This window comes from Tenrec ecaudatus, chromosome 10 (assembly GCF_050624435.1).
Source record: "Tenrec ecaudatus isolate mTenEca1 chromosome 10, mTenEca1.hap1, whole genome shotgun sequence".
Lineage (NCBI taxonomy): Eukaryota > Metazoa > Chordata > Mammalia > Afrosoricida > Tenrecidae > Tenrec > Tenrec ecaudatus.
The window spans coordinates 140,394,135-140,414,367 of record NC_134539.1 but is presented as its reverse complement, the minus strand read 5'-3'; the positions used below and the strand labels follow the sequence as shown (position 1 = coordinate 140,414,367).

Here is a 20,233-nt window from a genome sequence, read left to right as displayed (position 1 = left end):
CTCAACCCTACCCGTCATACTCCAGAGGGGCCAAGGGCTGCCATTGAACTCCTACAGCGATCCTGAGGTCCAAAGGAAGGAAGGCCTAAATCTGCCCAAGCCCCCCAAAAAACATCGCATACCATCAAGTCGATGATGATGGTGGTGACCCTACAGGACAGGGTAGAACTGCCCCCCTGGGAGTTTTGAAGACTGAAATTCTCATCTTTTTTCCTCTGGGAAGCTGGTAATTGCAAACTGCTGACTTTGAACATAGCAACCCAAAACGCCATTATGTCACCACGGCGGCAGCCTTGGTCACGCTGCACAATGAGTCTGATTTCTCCCGGCCACCATGGAATGGAAGTCCATCAGGTTCAGGAACTAGAGGGCAGTGGCCCAGGCACCAGGTCTCCCCCTCCCAACCCCCAGACAGAGCAAGGCTTCAGGACTGAGGAGACCCAACCCCTCCCAGGAGCCCAATGCAATTCCCTCAGGTGTAGCCCAGGCCAGGATCCAGATCCAGATGGGGACATCACTAGCCAACGTTGGTGTGACTCATGGCCCTCCTCTGGCACCAAACCACACAGAATCCTTAGTGAGCTTTAGTATTCATTTAATCATCCAATAATGTGTGATACTGTAATATATTACTATGCAAATACTGATCGTTTTAAAACATCTAAAATATTCATAACTAAGTGCAAACATGTTTTATTTGTCTCCTATTCCTCTTATTACTTATTTCTCAAATAAGGTATTGGTAGTTTCCCAAATACTAATCACCATAATATTGTAGCTAAGACACCAGAGAACTTGACAAGATGAACCCTGGAAAACATCCGCTGGGAAGTGACAGTGCGTGTCTAACGCTCACTCAGCACCATGCAGTCGGTTTCCACTCATAGACCCCCCAGGACAGACTAGAGCTGCCCCTGTGGGTTTCTGATACTGGATTCCTTGCAGTAGAAAGCATCGGAGCACCTGGGGACAGAACTGTTGACCTTGCGGCTAGCCCAAGGTATAACCAGGATGCAGCCTAGCCTACTGTAACAAGTGCAAACTAAAACCACCGTGCCTTCCACATGACCGTAATTGGGTAATGACGACAGACATCTCTGGCCAGGGTGTGTTAGGTTGAAAGTGGAAATTAGCATAGGGTGGTCTCTGTGTGGGTGTATTAATACACCGACCTCGGAGAAATGGTTTTGTTGTTACAACCACAAGGATATGTGTGTTTAAAAGTTTTTAAACTCCCGCTGAAACACTACCCGCGTTTTCCATGAATGATCCCAGTGCCCTCCGATTCTCCCGATTCTCCCTTCACGCCCGTCTCCCTGGCCGCGGCCCGGTGGGTCAGGGATCGCACGCGTGCTGGTGTTAGCCCACGTGATCCTCCCAAGCCTGCGGGCGTGCCGCTTGGAAGCAGGCCCATTACGCGGACATGGTCGTCGAGGGCTCGCCACGGTGCGGTCCATCGCCCTTTCCTGCGAGGGGCGACCCGCCTCTTCTCCTGGACTGTGGCAGCTCCCGCCCGCGTGCCTAGGGAGGCCGGAGCTCCGCAGGCAGGATGGGGGCCGGGGGGACCCTTAGGGGGACCCCCACGCTCTCGTGGGCCACCTCTTGAAGAAGGGTCCCTCCCGCGTGCGCCAACAGGCTGGAGGAGCGTGCGCCGCCGGAGCTGCCTGCGCCGAGACCGGAGACCCCCGGGCAGCGGCAGGGGCAGGGACGGTGACGGCCGTGCAGCCGGCTGCCTGCGGGCCTCCAGCCCCCGAGGCAGCACCCCGGCCACGGTCGGCGCCGGCCGGGCGCTGCCCCTTGCTTCCGGCCGGCCCGCGCCGTGCTCGGTTCCCAGCCCCGGGGACCAGGGGCCGCGGGGGCGGGGCGGGGATTAGCCTGGGAGCGGCGCTGACAGCCCCGCTGTGCCGGTCCCCGTCCGGCGGGGCCCGCTGGGCCGCTCAATCCGCCTTTGTTCGCGCGGTGTCACACCGCATTACCCGCATAATGCGGCCGCCGGGCCCGGGCCGCCGGGCCGGCCGCCACCGCGTAGCAACGGGCGGCTCCCGCGGCCGGGCCGCGCCCCCGGCCCCGGCGCCGCCGCGCGAAATCCCCATTGTAGCGGCGCCCCCGCCCCCGCGCCGCGCCGAATGGCCAGAGGGCGTGTGAATGGCGCGGCGGGCGCGGGGCCGGGCCGCGCGGCGGGGGGCGGCGCTCCGGCCTTTCAAGCCGCTTAAGCCCTCCGGGCCGCCCGCCCCCCGCCGCCCGCGCCCCGCCGCGCGGCCTCGCCTTCCGGCCGCCGACCCCTGCGCCCCGCCCGACCTGGGCGCGCGGGTCCCGGCCGAGGCCAGCCTGGCGCTGCGTGCGCCCCGCCGCCCCTGGGCCGCCCCAGCCGGGCAACGGGCTCCCGCAGACTCCCAGCTCCCGCCGTCTCGGGGCCCAGAGCGCAGACGGGGGTGGACCCCGGGCCGCCCGCCCGGCGGGCATCGCCAGGGGCGACGGGTGCGCGCGCGCGCGTGGGCCTTCCATCCAATTCTCCGCACCACCCCCGGCACAGCCCGCCCCGCCCCCGGGGTGTGGAGACCACAGCACGTTCCAGAACCGACCGCGGCGGTTTCCAACGTTAAGCCCAGACGCGGGTGGGTAATCTCGAACCCGTTTCCTGCTGGCTGAAGGCCGGAGCGGGAGAGGCATCAGAAGGTGAGTGTTGGTTTGGGGGAGCGCGTCTAGACGCCGAGGCTGTCTGATTAAGCGCTACCTGGCCCGAGGTGGGGCCCAGGAAGGCGGAGAGACTAGAGGCTCAGCACGAAGAGGTTTGAAATGCAAACCGCCGCCACTTGGCCCCAATTAGAGGCCAAACCTTTTATGTAAACAAGGAATAATTAGCTTTGGTAATAGAAGCGTAAACAGAGTCATCATCCATTGATTTGCTAATTGCCCTTCTGTTCCTTGACTATAGCCGGCGTTTGGCCCGTGGAGCAGACTGGCGCGGCGCACCTGAGGCTCAGGTACTGGAGGCTGGACGCCAAAATGGGGCGGGGGTGGGAAGTAGGGCCGACTTCCCACCTCCCAGGTCCTGCTCGCTGGCTGCTGCCCTCCCTTTTCTTCCTGGCCGCTCTTGTCACTTCCCAAAGGAGCCGGGATGGAGGGTGCAGGGTAGCGTCTGGGAGGCATGGAATTGCTAGGGACCAGGGAGGGCAGCTGGTCACCCCAGCTGGCATCAGTGAATTCCTAGAAACTGCAGTTCCTCAGTCGCCCATCTTCAGCCCCAAAGGTCCCTGCCTGGGCACAGTTGCTCATTTCCCCCTCCCATGTAGCCCATTGGACTCCCAGGTGGCAACCTCTCATCTGCCCTCAGCACCGACCAGCCCAGGAGGCTTCCTAGCTCTAGAAGCTTCTATACGGTAGGGATGTAGTGGGTTCAATGTTGGCATTCTAAACCCCCAGGCCAGCAGTTTGAGCCCACCTGTCAATGGAAGTGGTCTCCATCAGAGGAGGTTGGGGTTTCCTTGGGGTAGGGGGGGAGATGCCCCATCCTATTCCAAATCTTCATTTGCCTAGCATTTTACACAGCATTTGGGGGGTGACGTCACAAATGTCCACATCAGGGCTTACCCATTCCCAACCCACCCCTCCCTCAAGCCAGGAAAGAGCCTCATCAGAACCCATGCTGGGATTCCAAGATCCCGGAGTATCTCCACCTGCCCAGCCCCTGGCAGCCCCTGGGAAGCTGTGGCAGTAGGTTAGCAGCCAGCTCTGTCTGAGATGGGGAGCGGACCCACCTCCCATGAAAATCCTCCCTTGAGGACCCCTTTCCCAGCCCCTCCCCCTCCTCAGCACAGTGGCAGTACCTTTGTCCAGGACGGGCCCAAAGATGGCCAGGCTGTCATCTATGGTGGTACAGTTCCAGCGGCGGCCCCGGAACTGGTGCTGGCATTCCTGGATGCCCAGCTTCACACCCTCAGCCACGCTGGGCATGATCTCGATGTAATTTCGGCAGAAACGAAGTTGCTTGGGGACCAGGCCTGGGATGGAGCCGCAGAGCAGGGGCTGTGAGCCCAGGGACGTGTACTGCTGGCCCAGGGCCAGGGACCTGCAGGCAAATAGAAGGTGAATAATCAAAGGCCTGGTTTCTCCCTCCTGGGTCCCTTGGAGCAGGTACAGGGAAGGGTGCACCAGGCTGTCTGCAAGCTCAGGAGCACACAGTTCCATAAAGGGCAACCTTTGATCCAGGCAAGCTCTGCCTGTGACATTGGCACATCTAACTTGCAGGCTGTGGGGAGCTGCCGAGATGGCTCGTGGGGGCATTCGGAGGGGCCTGAGGGGGTATTCGGAGGCATGGGAGGGCGATCAAGTCCCTTCGGTCTTTGTGCCCAGTTTCTTTGCTGAACACTGTAGTGATTTAGCTGGGCCACCTCCTAGGAAATCTAATATTCTGGGGCCACAGAGCCCTCAATGATCCATGGGATGGAACGAAAATCCAGGGCCTCCCCACCATCACCACCTCCAGTGTCTCTCTGGGGAATCAGTAGCCGGCACTGGGCCTGTCTCTGCAGATACTCAAAGTGCCTACTTAGAGATTGGAGCTTGACTTTGTTCCCACACTCAGTACTCAATGATGCTGTCTATGTGGGCTTGATCAAGTCACCCCACTTCTAGTCAACAGAGGAAGGCCATGGGCAGTGGTAGGTAGCCTGAGGAGAGTTGAACACACCAGATAAATGACCAAGGTGCTGTGGGAATGGCTACTCTGCTACTCCCTTCCCCCACCTCCAGGAACAACAGAACCACTTGTGCGCATCATTCACCTTGCCAGAGAGGGGCTGCCAACTCAGCAGAAATGCCCCTGTGAGTTTCCGAGACTGTAGCTTTATGGAAGTAGAAAGTCCTGTCATCTTTCTCTCTCTCTCGGGGTAGCTGGTGGTTTCGAACTGCTGACCTTGCAGATATCGGCCCAACCCATAACCATCACTGCCACCAAAGCACCTATAATGTGTGCTAGACGGTGAGAAAACGACCCGTGGGTCCCAGTGGACCACAAGCGAATTTTGGATCATATAGTTGCAGACTCTCTGGGCTGGAGGAAGGACAGCATGAGGGCCGTCTCTTCATCTTTGAAATTGAGCACTGCCCAAGACCCTGGGCTGGCGCTGCTCTCTCTCATCAGAAACCTGGACAGAGAAGATCCCAGGAAGAGTTCGGGACATGGGGACGCACCAATGTCCTCCGCTTACCATATGCCGGGCACTGAACCGGAACTATTTCTGGTCAGTTCTTCACAATTAGGTCTAGGGGGTGGCTCCAAAAATCTTGTTGGTGACGGCTGTGGATGCCAGTGAAAGCCCCCAGTCCATCTGCAGCGTCCCCACGGGGATGAGGCCTCTACTGTCTTCCCATGGGCCATCCACCAGGGATGGGAACAGTCCAGCCCTCAGATGGAGCACATCGATGCAGAGATCATTAGGCTAAGTTTTAATACCTGATGACGGGCTTTTCCTTTTAACCCATTTTACATGTGTTCTAGTGTTTCCTATTTTCTACTTTCTTTTGGATGGAGATTTTACTGGGTTTTACTTGGTTATTGTTGCTGGGTGGTTTTTTTCTTTTTTATGATTTTCTTTATTTGAAATCCAAGATGAGTAAATCTAGAGATTCAGTACGTATATTATGAGTTTCTTAAGGTTCTGGCAGGGGAGGGGGGGGTAGCTAGCTAACAGCAACGAGGACAAGGATGAGGACCAGTTCTTCAATTGATTATGGTGATGGCCGCCCAACTCTTCAACATGCTCAGACCATGGAGTTGTATGGTATGTGAATGATGGGTCAATAAAATGTATGTTTAAAAGTTGGCAAGAAGATTCCATTCTCTTAACTCCATCTTTCCATGAGCTCTTTGAAGACCCGCGTACTACTTACTATCCCCTTACAGATGAGGAGACTGCGGTTGAGGGGGATGGCTGGTTCCTCACACTGAGACCGGCTCCCTGCACTCGGATTCCAAGGGCCAAAGTGCCCTCAGTGCCATGGAAGTGGGTGGCGCCTTCCCACCTCGGGCTGACTGGGCTCAGTTATAAGCGGGATGAGGTGGCCCCTCATTCTTCACATGTGCTGGCTGATTGCTCGATGATGAGTTATTTCCCACTCTTGGGCACTGGGTCCCTTAATGAGATGGAATGAACGAGGGATCGTGACTGGTCCCCCTCAGTGGCTGACACCTGGCCACTTGCACTGTACTGAGCGCTGGTGTCCTGAGACCTCTCCATCCACACTCACGGCCTTCTAGTCAATTCCCATTCATAGCACCTGGTGGTTTCGAACTGCTGACCTCTAGGTTCACAGCCCAAATGTGTGACTATGATGCCATCAGGGCTCCTTTAGCATCCCCCCTTTTACAGCCCACCATGTTGGAGGTTGACTCGCCACCTGGAACCAGCAGGGCCAGCTCCCTTCAGGCAGGGGATAGCACTGGCCCTGGTTTCTGGGTCACGCCAGCCTACACCCGGAGCCGTTGTGCCAAGGCCACAGCTGAGTAGGACAGAGCAGTCCTCCCAGACGCCCCCGCCCCCCGCCCCATGATGGGCACATGAGAGAGCACTTAGCACTTGAAGGGGCCCTGCCCAGCCCTGCCCTGCTCCGGGCTGTAAAGGGTTAGAGCGATCATAAAGCCAATAAAAGAGTCGTGCTTTGTGTGCGCCTGCCAAGTGCTGGGCGCTGTTCCGGGCACTGGTGTCAATGACTTCATCTTCACAGCTAGGCTGTGAGACGGGCACTTCATTAGCATCATTGCCGCCCCATTTCCTAGATGAGGAAACTGAGGCTCAGGAACCTGCCCGAGTCTGCAGGGCTGCGGGGCATGAGAACTGCCCCTCCCTCCAGGCTCGGCTGTCCCCAGGTGCTCCTAAGTAGTCCGGCTAGCCTGCAGATGGGACGGACAGGCCGGCCGCTGGGTGTTCTCGCTGGCAGCCGGCTGTCCTTGGGGGCTCAGAGCAGGCAAGTGCAGGGCCTCACAGGAGGGCAGCAGCCCCAGCCTCCTCACTGGGAGCCCCCCTGTGTTTAGAAATGTTTCTGGAAGTAAACTGAAGCCAGGGGTGGGGGTGGGGGGCTACCACGGGGACAGTCCCACTGGACTTGGTCCTAAGGCGAGGCTACAGAAGGACCCCTTCAAAACAGTATTGTCCTGGGTGGTCCAGGGTCTGTCTGAAAGCATAAAAACATGATTCTCAACAGCGCCCCCGTGACTCCATGCCTCCCCACACACCAGCCTGCCGCCTATCTGTCCCCACGCAACACGGGAAGAGCTGGCACCCATTTCCCTGCCTCAGGACCCCTCTCAGAGGCCCCTGGTGTCTTCCCCACCCCCCTTTCCATATCCTCAGCCTGCCTGCTCATGTGGTGCCCACAACCCTGCACCCCACCCAGCTGCCATCCCGCACAGGCTGGTCCCAGGCTCCCCTCTGTCCTCCCACCACCCATTTTTTGGTCAGGTGCCCAGAGCTCCCTGGATGTGGGGTCTGTGTGCTTCAGGGACCCCACCACCCATCACCTCCTTCCTCTTCCTCACCCATGTTCCTTTACATGACCTGTGAGCACCTTCTGCAAGCTGGGCCGGCCCCCTTAGGCTAAGTTGGAGGCTGAGACTTGGCATCACAAACCAAGTGTCGGGGAAAGCCTGGGTCGGGGGAGCCCCCCACAGCACACAGCAGAGGCCCCCAGAGAGGTGGCTTTTCCTCAGGACCTTAGCTTTGCCTGCTGGGAGAGGGGGCCGGTCATTGGCTCAGGGAGGCTGGCCCTTCTCCAGCGGCCATGGGGTTGACAATCTCCTCCCAGCAAGCCTCCGGTGGGTCTTCCCAGGTTCCCTGGGCACTGGCAGAGAAGGTCCTCCAAGTGGAAGCACCACCGCCCCTCTACTCCCCTTTCCCAGAAGCCAAGCCCCCGCAGCAGCCTGTGGTCCAGCCCAGCCTGCGCCCTCTGGCCAACTGCGGCCAAGTTCAGCAACAGCACTCATCACATGGGCCACTTTGGTGCTTCCCGAGCCTGTGAGAGGAGCCCTGGTGCAAAGGTTGCCGGTTCGAAGCCCCCGCTGCTCCTCGAGAGAAAGGCACAGCTGGGGCAGTTCTCTACTCACCTTGCCAGCAATGGGTTCAGCTGGTTGAGCATGGTATGCCCCTACCTCACACCTCGCCCTGTGGTCTGACCTTGCTCATTGAATGCGGAAGGAAAGTGAGGCACCAGAAGTTGGGGTGACTTAGACAAGGAGGTAGCAGTATCCAAATTCAAGCCTCACCGCCTGCTGACACCCTTCTCCTTCCTCCCGCTCTTCCTCCCAGAAGCCCTCGCAGCCTCAGCCTTGAGGAGCAATTCTCCCTCCAACCCCCAAGCCCTGTCGCCTTCCAGCTGCCCAGGCTCCACCCAGGAGCCTGGCGGCCTGGGTTCAAATCCAGCTCTCATCTCAGGCACTTCTTTTAACCCCTGCATGCCTCGGTTTCTTCATTTGTACAATGGAGCTAACAGGAGGGTGAAGGGCGGAAGCTAGGGCCCGGCCTGGGCCGCCCTCCAGAGGCATCAGGCCGGGTGCTCCCACGTGTTCAGGTAGGTCTCTTGCATGTTCCTCAGCCTCATTCGCCCATGCACCCCTGACCCCACCGAGCCTTTTCCCATCAAGCCCCGGGAAGGGGCGATGCCTTGGGGCAGAGCAAAGCTGGCCCCTTTCCCTGACAGCTCCTTCCGGAGGGACAGACGGCAGAACAAAGACGTGGCCGACGGGCTGAGTACGAAAGGTCACCAGAGGGCAGGGTGTAAGGACTTTTCCAGGGTGCTCTGTTCACAGGATTCAGTTGGGGCTGCAGGCCCTGCTGGCATCAGGCCGGGCAGGGGCTTCTGGGGTGAGGGCTCAGCTCCATGGCTGGTGTCAGAGCGAAGGGGGCTGGGCTGTGAGATTCATTACTGCCACACATGCCACCCTGCCACCCAGCCCCAAGCTCCTGGCCCACGCACTGCGAGAGTCTGAAAGGCCACACTCGGCAGGCATGGCACACAGCTGTAACTCCAGAGCCCTCGGCCCCACCCCACCCCCTGGAAGGGCAAGGGTGGGGGCAGAGGCAACTCAGTGTTTTGTGGCAAAGGGCTGCATAGACCTGTTTCCGTTTCTGGGGTGAATGTAAGCTCCCTGAGGGCAGAGTGAACATTGCCCCACCCCCTCCCACGCAGCATGTGCACCCCACAGGAGCCAGGCTCTGATAGGTCCTGCATGATTCCCAAGGGAAGGAGTGAATCTGGACTGGCGTGAATCATACCCCTGTCCCAAATCCTTGCCCTTCCCAGAACCTGAGAATGTGACCTTAGGGTCTTTCCAGACCAAATGAAGTAAAACAAGACCATACTCGATTCAGCCAAAGCCCAAACCCACTGCCTCCCAAGTCCATTCCAGCTTGTCACAGTCCCGTGGGATTGTTGTTTCCCAGGCTGGAAGCCTTTAAGGAAGCAGGCCGCCCTGTCTTTCTCCCTCGGGGCGGCTGTGGGTTTGAATCGTCAATCTTTGGGGTCTGCCAAAAACACCGTGCAGCCAGGACACCAATAGTAGATTGGGGGGTGGGGGTGGCTAAATCCCATGACTGATGTCCTTTAAGAAAAGGCCATTGAAGATGCAGAGAGACCCTGTGGGCAGATGTAGGCTGGAAGCAGAGGAGTGCAGCTACAAGCCAAGGAATGCCTGGCCTTGTTGGCCACCAGAGGCGGGCTCTTCCCTAGAATGTGCAGAGGGACTCTGTGGAGCTCATCTGATCGCACTGCCAGCCACCAGAACTGTGGGCATGAGCCGCCGGTGTTCAGTTGTTACGGCAACCTCAGGAACTCTTCCTCCGCCCAAGAGCCACTCTGTTGCCCCCTCACCAGCGTCCCCAGGCCTCCGGAGGTCCTGCCCCCACACAGGACAAGACTCCTCGGTTCCGCTGAGGAAGTGCCTTTGCCGAGGATCTAGGACGAAGATGGCCTGGCTCCCAAGGGAGGTAGGACCCGCCTGGCACGGGCAGCTGGTGAGGGGGAGGGAGAAGGCACTGCCAGGTCTTCTCAACTGGGCCAGAAGTTATTTATACCCAGTTTTTAGCCCTGCCCCGCCCAAGGACCCCACCACCATCCATCCCCTAAGGACTGCCGGCCTCCACCCCAGCCGCCCACCACCAGCTGGGCTAGGACGGACACAGTGGACAGCGGCAGGTGGCAGCCAGCAGCAGGCCATGCGTGGAGGCCTTGAGGTTGACTTCAGGCGGGGAGAGACCCTGCTCTGCAGACAGAGGGCTGCAGAATCAGCCTGCCCTCCTCAGACCCCACAGGGCAGGGGCAAATTTGCTTTCTCTTAAACACACACGTGGCTTCCTCTTTAACACACACCCACACACGAGGCTTCTCTCTTTTTTTTAATCCCTCAAGAGCTTACAGATGTAGTCGAGAGTCTGGCCCTGTTCCATCTGAGGAATAATAGTGATTTTCAAGGAAACGTTGAGTGGGACTAGAAATGTACTTGGTCTCACCGTCACGGACAGGAATGATGAGCCCTGGCAGCCCTTGGCCAACATGTGGTCCGCCGGAAGCCAGCCCACAGCATGAAGGCCGACAGCCCCGAGGACAGGCTTGCGGCCAGAAGGCCACCTGGGCTGCTGCACCGCCACCGCAATGGCATCCCCAAGGAAACGGAGTGCACAGCTCTCCCTGATGTCGGAGTCGCTCAGAGAGCCCACGAGGGTGCTGACCAACCCCCCCGAGCGCACTCTGAGCTCGGCACTGGTTCATGATGAGCTAGATGGCAGCCCACCAGCCAACCCCCATCCCTGCGTCGCCAGGTTCTCCTCAAGTGCAGCAGAGGGGCAGGAAGCAGTCAACGTGCCGTGTGTCCCTGACCTGCTTGGTGGGCCAGGGTGGGGCACCTCGGCTGCACAAACACCTGGTGGGGATGACCCGCAAGGCTACCTGGGAAGCAAGATGGCAAGCAATGGACTAGCACAGCCAACAAGTTTCTTAACTCAAGAACTCAGGTCGCCCTCAGTGCTGAAGTGACTTGGCGTCACAACTTGGTGACACCCATGTCGTCGTCCTGCTGGTCTACCAGCGACATCGTCACCCCACCGGCTCCCCCACTGCCCTTCTAGACTCCTTAGACTTTGGAGTCTCTCACACCACCCAGGCAACTGCCTTGGGCCCAACCAGGACTGTACCCCTGTCTTGAGACCTCACTCTCCACAGTATAGAGCTTTAGGGGTGGGGAAGGTTATGGGGGGGGTCATCTAGTCTGCGTTGCTTATTCACTTAGCCCTTTTTCCCCCAAATGAAATCCTACGTCACCTCACTCATCTCCATCTCTCCCCTTTTCCCTAGCCCCGCCCCCAAGATCCCTCCACCTGTTGGTTCTAGTCAAAGAACTTGCTCATCCTTCTATCGATGGGAGTTTGTCATTTTTCTGGGCTCTCATGGCCACTGGTAGAGAAGAGGCCATGGAGCCCGGGGAGGATGCCACCCTTTGACCCCCTACCAGGGCTCCTCACCTGGGGTGGGGGCTACAGGTGGGCTCTCAGGAGTGTCTCTGAGCCTGGGGGAAGGCGGAGGATGTGACCTGCAGGTGGTTTTCACGAATTGGGATCGTGGAAGGTGGATCCTGTGCAGCAGCCCAGGGGCATCCCCTCCATCTGCCCCTGAGCTGCATGTCCCCTGCCCTGACTGCCTCAGCTTTACCCACTGGCCCGGTCTAGACTTTTCTGCCAGCCCATAAAGGAGGACACCCCAAGATTCTGCCCCCAAAGCCTGGTGTCTCTTACAGTGGAGGGAGACAGACGGGGGCTGCAGGGGTCAGTTCGTCCATAGATCTTACAACAGCACAGAGCTCCATGCTCTACCTGCTGGCTCCTGGGCAGAGACCTTCCCACTTCTGGGCCCAGTGGGGGTGGGTGGGGGAACAACCCAACCTTGGATAAGACCAAAGCTTCCAGAAGGGGAAGGAAAGGCTTGTGAAATGGGCAGGAAGAAAAGAATCAATGCTGGCCTTGGGACATAAGGCTTCTACCTTTCCACTCAAAGCGAGACCACTTGTAGACGAATGTCCTGAGGACAGCAGACAAGTCCAGGGGCACACGTGCATAGAGAGTGGGGCAGGGGCTGGGCATGGAGCACCCACACCTGGAGCTTCTAGGGAGCCCAAACCCACAGTGCCGAAGAGTCACTGCTCCTGACATGGGTGGCAATGGACTCTGGCCTCACTCAAGGCCTTGGCTGGGAGTTGGTGGCAAAGCGAGAGGCATTACCATTCCCCACCTGTCCACTGGTCCTCCCAAGGGTGCACAGCGCAGGCCTATGCCCTTCCCACATCTTGGTGCAGAGGCAAGGGCCAGAGGAGCTGCTCCGTCCAAAGGGGTGGCCAGGGCCCTTGGAACTAAGCCTAACTCCCTTGGCAGGGGCCCTTCCTCAAAGAAGTGGGAGCCTTCCCTCTGGACCTTTCCATCAGCCCTTGGTTCTCAGGTGCCTCCAGCAGGGGCGCTCTTGTTTTTATGGAGGAAGGGCCGTGTGAAGGGAGGGAGCGCGCCTGCAGGCAGCAGTGCTGGAGTCCAGGGCCCAGAGAGAAGTCAATGAAGTAGACCCCTCATCAACTCCTGCGGGGTGTCCCTGTCTTGATTTAATCCCAGCCGTCCAGACTGGTGCTCCTTGAGGGACCTGCCCTTGAGGGGGGGTAAAAGCGTCCCCTTGGGAAACAAAGCATTCACTGCCTATACACTCAACACAGGTCTACTGAGTGATGACTCTGGATCCGGCCGGGGGCGAAGCACTGGGAATGGGGGGAATGAAGGGAGCCACCCCATAGAGCACCCAGACCAGGAGGAACCTGCCAGCAGGAGACCGACCAGCATTTTTCAAGCGTCCACTAGACCTGGGTGCCATGGCAGAGTGAGAGTTGGTTCTGAACCGCTGCCAGGCCGGGAAGGGCACAGTAAGAGCAGTTGGCCTTAGAGAGGCAGAGGGGCTGGGTCTCCCCCAGCCATGATCAGAAGGCAGCCCAGACAGGGGAGCAGTCTCAATAAGCAAGTGGGTGAGAGACTGGCTACTTACTGGTGTACCCCAGCCGAAATATAGGGGTTGGGGCAAGACCCAGAGGAGGTGGGTGGCCAGGAAGGGGCCCTGAGTGTCAGCCTCTATTGTGGTGGCACCGGCAGCCTGGAAGGTTCAAGAGCTGGGCCCTGGAACGTTAATCTGTTAGTCACGGGTCACCAACTCTGCAAAGTGGGGCCAAAGGATGAGTGGGAGACACCCCATCTGGGAAGCCGTTGGTGGGACCGTTTGGACTAAAGCCATTCTCAGGCCTGGCCGCTTATTACAATTCCCCAGGGAGATTCCGGTCTCCTGGGTCTGGGGGCAGCCAAGGCCGAGAGTCAGGCATCCTGATTGATGGGGGTCGAGGACAGTGGTATTAGGATTGGAGAGAAAGCAGAGGCTCAGGACCGGGTGCAATTTGGAAAATGAGGAAGGGGGGCTCCGATGATGAGGTGCTGAGCCCGAGGGGCCAGAGGATGGAGATGACATCACCCAAGCACAGAAGGAAAAGCAGCAGCCAGTTTTGGAAGAAAGCTGGAGGGGTGGCTGGAGAGGCCGACAGGCCTGACTGCTGGGGGCACCGAGCCGAAATACAAGAGAGACAGTGGCTACAGATTCAGAATTGAGCATGTCTGTCCTGGCTCCCAGGAGCCCTGGTGGCGTAGTGGTTACACGTTAGGCTGCTAATTGCAGCCACCAGCCGTTCCTCGGGAGAAAAACGAGGCATTCCACTCCTATAGTTACTGCAGTCTCCAAAACCCACAGGGGCAGTTGTACCGTCATTCGGGGTCACTATGAGTCAGCATCGACTTGATGGCAGTGAGCTTAGGAGCTCGGTCCTGGTGCCCACGGACAGATGACTGACTCTTGGCTTGACCTCAAAGCTACACACAAGGACGGGGTGAGCCAGCCCATGAACCTGCCAAGGAAGGGAGGTTGGGGGCCTCACACCAAGGGAGCTGGAGTGCCGGCAGTGGGAGCCTGCCCCGCAGTCACTGGGATCAAGCAAACAGGCCTGCCTCGTGATTCCCAGGGTCCCCACGAGGTCCCCACAGAGACACGCAGCCAGGGTGCTTGGGCAGAATGAGTCACTGCGCCCCTCCCTTCTTCTGCCTCATTCCCTCTTCCATCTTTGTCCCCACCCTCCTCGCCTGGAGGAAGGGGGTGACCCAGAGACATCCAACCAAGACCACAGCCACCCGGGGGGATTCCTGGGGCCTCTGCCCACACAGGTGTGCCCTCCAGCCCTGACCTCTCCTCCCACTACGCTCTGGGCCTACAGGCACACCTGAGGCTGGGCCATCTGAATCCTGGGCCTCTGGACTCGGCTCAACCTTTCCCAGACCTGTCACTTTGCACTGTGTCACGGGGTCACTGACACCTGGCAAGCACTGGGGGGGGGGGGGGTGGGACCGGAGGGTGAATGGGGTGGGTGGGGGGCATTCCAGTTCGGTGGTCCACTCAGCCCCCACCAAACCAAAAATGAAGGCTGTTTCTTCCCTTGGGAAGCAGGAGGCAGGGCCTGAACCGAGGGCGGGGCACGTAGGCAGGGTCTCCCTTCTCTCCTCCCACCGTAAGCACGTAAGCACGCTAATTCAACTCCCTGGTCCCCTAGGGGAGGCTGTGGCCATTTCTTCTGCCCCACCTCCCAACTTCTAGGGTTCCCCTGCCAGGATCAAGGGGGCAGCTTCCCCACTCCCTACCCCAGGGCACACCTGGCAGCCAGCAGAGGACATACAAAATGTGGGCAGGAGCTCTAAGCCAGCCGTCAGTCAGTCAAGGACCCAGGGCCCAGGCTGGGGAGGGAGGAGGTGGCCCCTGCTTCCAACCCCAAGAGCCCTCTGGGACATTTCTTTGGGGAGACAGGCAGGAGGGGCAGAGCAGGCGGGGCGGGACTGAGCTGGGCTGAAATGAAATGTTTCAGCTTCTGTTCTCTGAGCAGCTCGGGAGCCCGGGCCTGCGGCTGCAGGTGATCTGATAAGATGTGACAAGGCGGACTGAAAAATGTTGAAACCTGTAAAATGTTGAAACCTGTTTTTCGTTGTGTTGTGAGCATGAGGCTACCCCACCCCACCCCCACCCCCAGGAAAGGAGTCTGCCAACATGTAGAAGGGGTATGTGGGGGCGAACGATTATGCCCACCAAATTGGGGTGGGGTCACATCAGAGCAGGAAGGCCAGACCTCAGATGTCAGGGAGGAGGAAAGGGAGGCCAGAAGGGGAGAAATGGAGGAGGAGAGTGGGGAGGCGGCCAGGGAGGCAGTTCCTATAGGCCAGCATCTTCAGCGGTGACCGCCTGGGGCCTCCTCAAAACTGACCTAGCACCCTGAGAGCCAGGGCAAGGAATCCTCCCACCCCAAAAGGCTCAGGGACCTAAGAGGCAGGGAAGAACCAGAGGGACAATGAAGCAGGGCCACGCTGCCCAGATCTCCAAGGGGCTGGACCTCAACAGGCACCAAGCTCACAGGTGACCCCAGGGCCTCAGCGCTCAAGAGTTGGTCCGCATCCTCCACTTTGCCCTGAGCTCAGGATGCAAAGAGCCAAAAGCAGTTCACTTGGGGATAGTCCTCCTGCTTTGGGGCGGGAGGGGTGCTCCCACATGCTGACTTCAGACACTCTGAAGGCATTCCCTCCACCTGGGCCCAATCTTTCCACCTGGAGAGAGGCTGAGCCTTCCAGAGCCGTGGGGGCACCAGCTGTCCCCGGGATCCTCATTGGTACAAGCTAGTTAAATGAGAGAACACTTGTTGATTAAAGGTCTCGGCGGCATGACCTTTGCTGGTTGGTCTCTTGCTAAAGGGGGCTGTGGGGTGGGGAGGCAGGGCATCGAGGTGCTCTGAATAGGCTTTTGACAAACTCCCTGCAAATTGGGGTTCGTGGCAGTCTGGTGTGGGCAGCAGACCACCACTGGTCCATAGCTCTTTCCAGCCTGTGACCTTTCAGAGGGAGATGGCCAAGCTTTACCTTGGAGGTGCCTCTGGGCGGATTGGAACCAACCCTTCACCATTGGTGATACCAAGGGACGCCGTCACCACTCACTCACTGCCACTCAGGCTGCTCCGACTCAGCACCCCTACCGGACAGGCTAGACCTGCCCCTGTGGGTTCCCGAAACTATAAATCCTTTCAAACTGCTGACCTTGAGGTTAGCAGGCCCGCTTATAACCCCTACGCCAACAGGGCTCTTTACGGTGCTAAGAGACTATCAAAGCTGGATGGGACCTGGGGGAAACTGAGGCTCCGAGAAGCAATGGGGCTGTTCAACTGTTTCTCTATGGGTCAAGGAGGCGGGTGGAGCTGGGGCCTTCTGCCCTAGAGCTGTCTCTGTATGCCTTGTCTTCGCCTCTGAAGGGCTGAGGGCTGGCGCGTCCCCAAGTGCATCTAAGAAGCAGCCTCCACCTCTTCCAAGCCTCCGACGCCTGTTCACAAGAGACATTCCCGCAACTGTCCCCATGGGGAGGAAACCACCAGAGACAGACCTGCTGAGGGAAGAGGGGCTGGGCAGAGAGCTAGGACGACACCCACACAGACACAATGGAGTTGGGCCATGAAGTTGGCGTTCAGCATGGTGGTCTTTCTCTCCTGGGAGTCTGCCGTTTGCTTCTTCACTCCCCACTCCACCCAGCGCCACTCTCATTTCGATGTTTTCCAAAGTCATGTTTGCATCTTTAGCTCAGAGGCAAATGAGGGCCCTACAGTTTCGGTCCCTCGTACTGAGAAGTCAAGTCTGCTGGACCAGGGGTGGTACAAGATGAGGCATGGGCTGCCCAGTCCTCTCGTTCACCTCAAACCCCTATTCATCTGCCAAAGTCCAGTCTTTAAATCTCCTCTTATCGGAGTCAATCTTCAACTGGTCTCCCCACAAGGGTCCCTCTGGACCTTGTCCCAGCACAGCTCAAGGGGAACCTGAACCACCAGCAGCTCCACTGCCCACTGACAACTCTGCCTTCCACTCAACTGGGAGTTTTTGGAGAAGAAGAATTATGTCATCCATTTTTGTATGCTGAGCTGAGAGTTGGGGTCACCAGAGGCCACAGCACCTCCTTGCCGCCTCTTGCCACACTGTCGAGCTCTCACCCACCAGACAGGACGAGTGAGGATCTCAGGGCCTGCCGCCTGGTCTGACATGCTCTTTGGGCACAGTGGGTAAGGAGTCCTCACAAGCAGAGATGCAGGGCTAGGAACGGCCTTTGAGAGCAGTTTCCCGGAGAGCCGGGGGCCCAGGTGGGCTTCTCATTCAACCACGGGTGCGCACATGATCTCGTATTGTGAAGACACACACAGCACACCCAGATGGTTCTCCGTGGGCATTCTGGGGCACTGAGTCTGCTCTTACCATGGTCCCCTTGTCACCTCCCTCATTAGCATCCACTCACTACCTCCCCATCCCCAACCCCAGCCCCCAAAGGTTCCAATCTGATCTTTCTGGAGAGCACAATGCTCAAGGCAGACTTTGAATTTTTTTTTTTTTTAACAAATGAAGCTAAATGATAGTCTGGCTTTAAGAAGATTTCGGGGCTATTTGCAGTGAAAGTCCTAAAGATGGTTTGGGGGCAATGGTTTCATGTGGGCTCCAGGGTTCCAGAAAGGCCCCAGGTCCTTTGAGCTCAGTGTGGGAGGTGCTGCCCTGTGATAACCGTCCGGTGCCGCCAACACCGACGCCAACCTCCCTGCTTGTTGAGCCCATTCTGACTCATAGCGACCCCATAGGATGGCACAGAATTGACCCCTTGGGTTTCTGAGGCCGTAAATCTTTATGGGAGGAGAAAACCTCCTCTTTCTCGTTGGTGGTTTCTAATTACAGGCCTGGTGGTTCAGCAGCCTGGCTAAGCCTCCTTTGAGGGAGCCCACCCTGCCCCATATTGGGACCCAGATACATACCCTGTCTCACACAGACAACACTGACCGCCTGGTACGGGGAGGTGCCTCAAGGACTGCCCACCTCTCGTGCCCTGCCCACTCCCTTACACAAGGCCCAGCTGGCAGCTCGGGCCAGGGATATAAGAATGTGATGCTAGGGGTCCGTAGCCAGGCCACTTGGAGGGGTCCTGAAAAATGCAGGCACCTGAGCCTCCCAGCCAGCCCTACTGAGGGAGCTGGCCCCCTGGTCCCCCTCCCCAGGAGTGTGGTGACAGGAATGCTGGACTTTCTGAAGGGACACAACCGGCAGGACCCAGCACCTCCCATGAAGTCCTCGGGCCCAAGGTGTTTATGTAACCTCCAACCAGGTCTTGAGAAGTCAGTCCCAAGTGTCAGGAGTCACAGGGCTTAGACCACAGGGCACCCTGAGGAAGGAACGACCCAGAGGCAGTTGGCCCAAAGGCTTAACCAGGTCAAGGTCACTTTAGAAAGGTGTGTGTCTAGAATTGAGTTGCGGGAACTGCTCTAAGTGAAACGGAACTAAAGAGAGAAGACAATCAAATCATGGGATCCTGGCGTGAAAATCTTAGCCATAAAAGGCATTTCAAACATAGTACCAAAACCACACTCGCTGCCATCGAGTCCGAGTCCATGGCACGGCAGGACAGGGTAGAGCTGCCCCTGTGGGTTCCCCAAACTGCAACTCTGTATGGGTGTAGAAAGCCCCCAAGGGAACTTGGAGTCATGAGGAGTCAGTCCTTAATGTCGTTAAGGGTGACAATTGTAGGTGATCTCAGAATGCACTTGCACCTTGGAGACCAGGGAGGAAGGGGCATCTCCCATCGCTGCCAGTGCACCTCAAGCACAGTCACCGTGTGTCTGTTTGGGGGCTATGCCTGGCGCTTTGGCGAGGAACAGAGTTCAGGGGCGGCTAGGACAGACTAGCCAATGAGAGTCCCGTGGGTCACAATCATCTGACTGTAGCCAGCCATGGCGCTGGGGCAGCTTGGGGTGGGGGTGGGGGTGGCCCTCTGGTCAGTAGTGCACGGGTTGGGATGGGCAACTCCAACAGAATGTTGAAAGGTTGCATTAGCAAGGGGTAGAAGTACCTTCTGCACGATTCTTTCTAGTTTCCTGATGAGAAGCTTTCATACGGAAATTTGAAGAACCCATAACCACGCCAACCAGTGGAGGTACCTCCGGGCAGGGCGCACGCTGGGCCTGTCTCAGGGCAGCTCGGAGGCCACCTCCGGGCAGGGGAGGGCAGGTCAGGGCCGCGGCCTGGGATCCTGGCCCCGAGGCGGGCGCAGCAAGGAGCTGGGAAGGGGCTTGGCGAACGGCGGGCCCGGGGGTGGGGGTGAACTACAGGCACCCCTCCCACGCCTGCCTTTCCAGGTGGGTATTTCCGCCGCATTCCGGGCTCCCTTTACTGTGCCAGTGCCCCCACGGCGCTGAGGACGCCCGTGAAAGCAGCCAGCCAGCACCTGGGCTTCCCCGCTGGGCTTAGGGAGGCTCCCCAGTTCAAAGCGCAGCTGCCCCGCCCTCCCCGCGCGAGCCCCAACGCCTCCCCGGGCGGGCGGCCCTCCCAGCGGCCTGCGGAAGGGGGTCCGGGGGGCAAGTCTCCGTCGGGGGATGCGTGGGGGTCCTTGTGCAGCCTCGGGAAATGTTCCCCCCACGCACAGCCCCGGCTGCACGTGGGATGGCCCGGGGCACAGAAAATCCGGGCGTCTGGGCGCCCCAGGGCCGCTGTCTTCACGGCAACGGAAGCAGCGCCTTTTGCTCCCGCAGCGCATCGGCAAGAACTGTTGGGGCATGCCTGCCATCGCCAGACACCCGGGCATAAATCACCGCACTGCTCGGCGCTCGCCGGCGACGGGCCTTACGAAACACAGGCGCTTCGCTGGGCAAGCGCGGGATGCGAGAGGACTTCTAACACAAGACAGCGGCTGCGGCCCGGCTGGCCCCTCCCAGGGCCCGGGCGGCCTGGCCAGACCTGCCCTCACTCAGGCCCACCGCCTCCTTCATGGTTTCTCCATTGACTCTGCTCAGAGGCAAACAAACCCTCCTGGGGACCAGCTATGCGGGGCTGTCTCCTACTGAGACCCCCATATCCTTCCCCAGCTCCCAAGGAGCCGGAATGACTCACGGGTTAACCTTATCCCAAAGCTGTGAGCTTCTGGAGCCTTGAAAACCTGGTGAAGCAGTTCTCCTCTGTCCAGTAGGGTGGCTGTGAGTCCTAACAGATCATGGGCAACGTGGCCAAGAGCCAGGTTTTCTGAATACTGCACCCTGCCCGTGCAGAACCTGCACAGGGACGGAGAAGCAGCCGTT

General features: G+C 58.7%; 1 protein-coding gene across 1 annotated transcript in view; it reads right to left on the bottom strand.

The window, feature by feature from the left end:
- Positions 1 to 20,233, bottom strand: part of WNT3 (Wnt family member 3) — a 47,350-nt gene that overhangs the window by 1,499 nt on the left and 25,618 nt on the right. Inside the window, exon 2 of the mRNA XM_075559401.1 lies at positions 3,828 to 4,069. Coding sequence (XP_075415516.1) covers positions 3,828 to 4,069 — 242 coding nt within the window. The remainder of the gene's footprint in view (positions 1 to 3,827; positions 4,070 to 20,233) is intronic.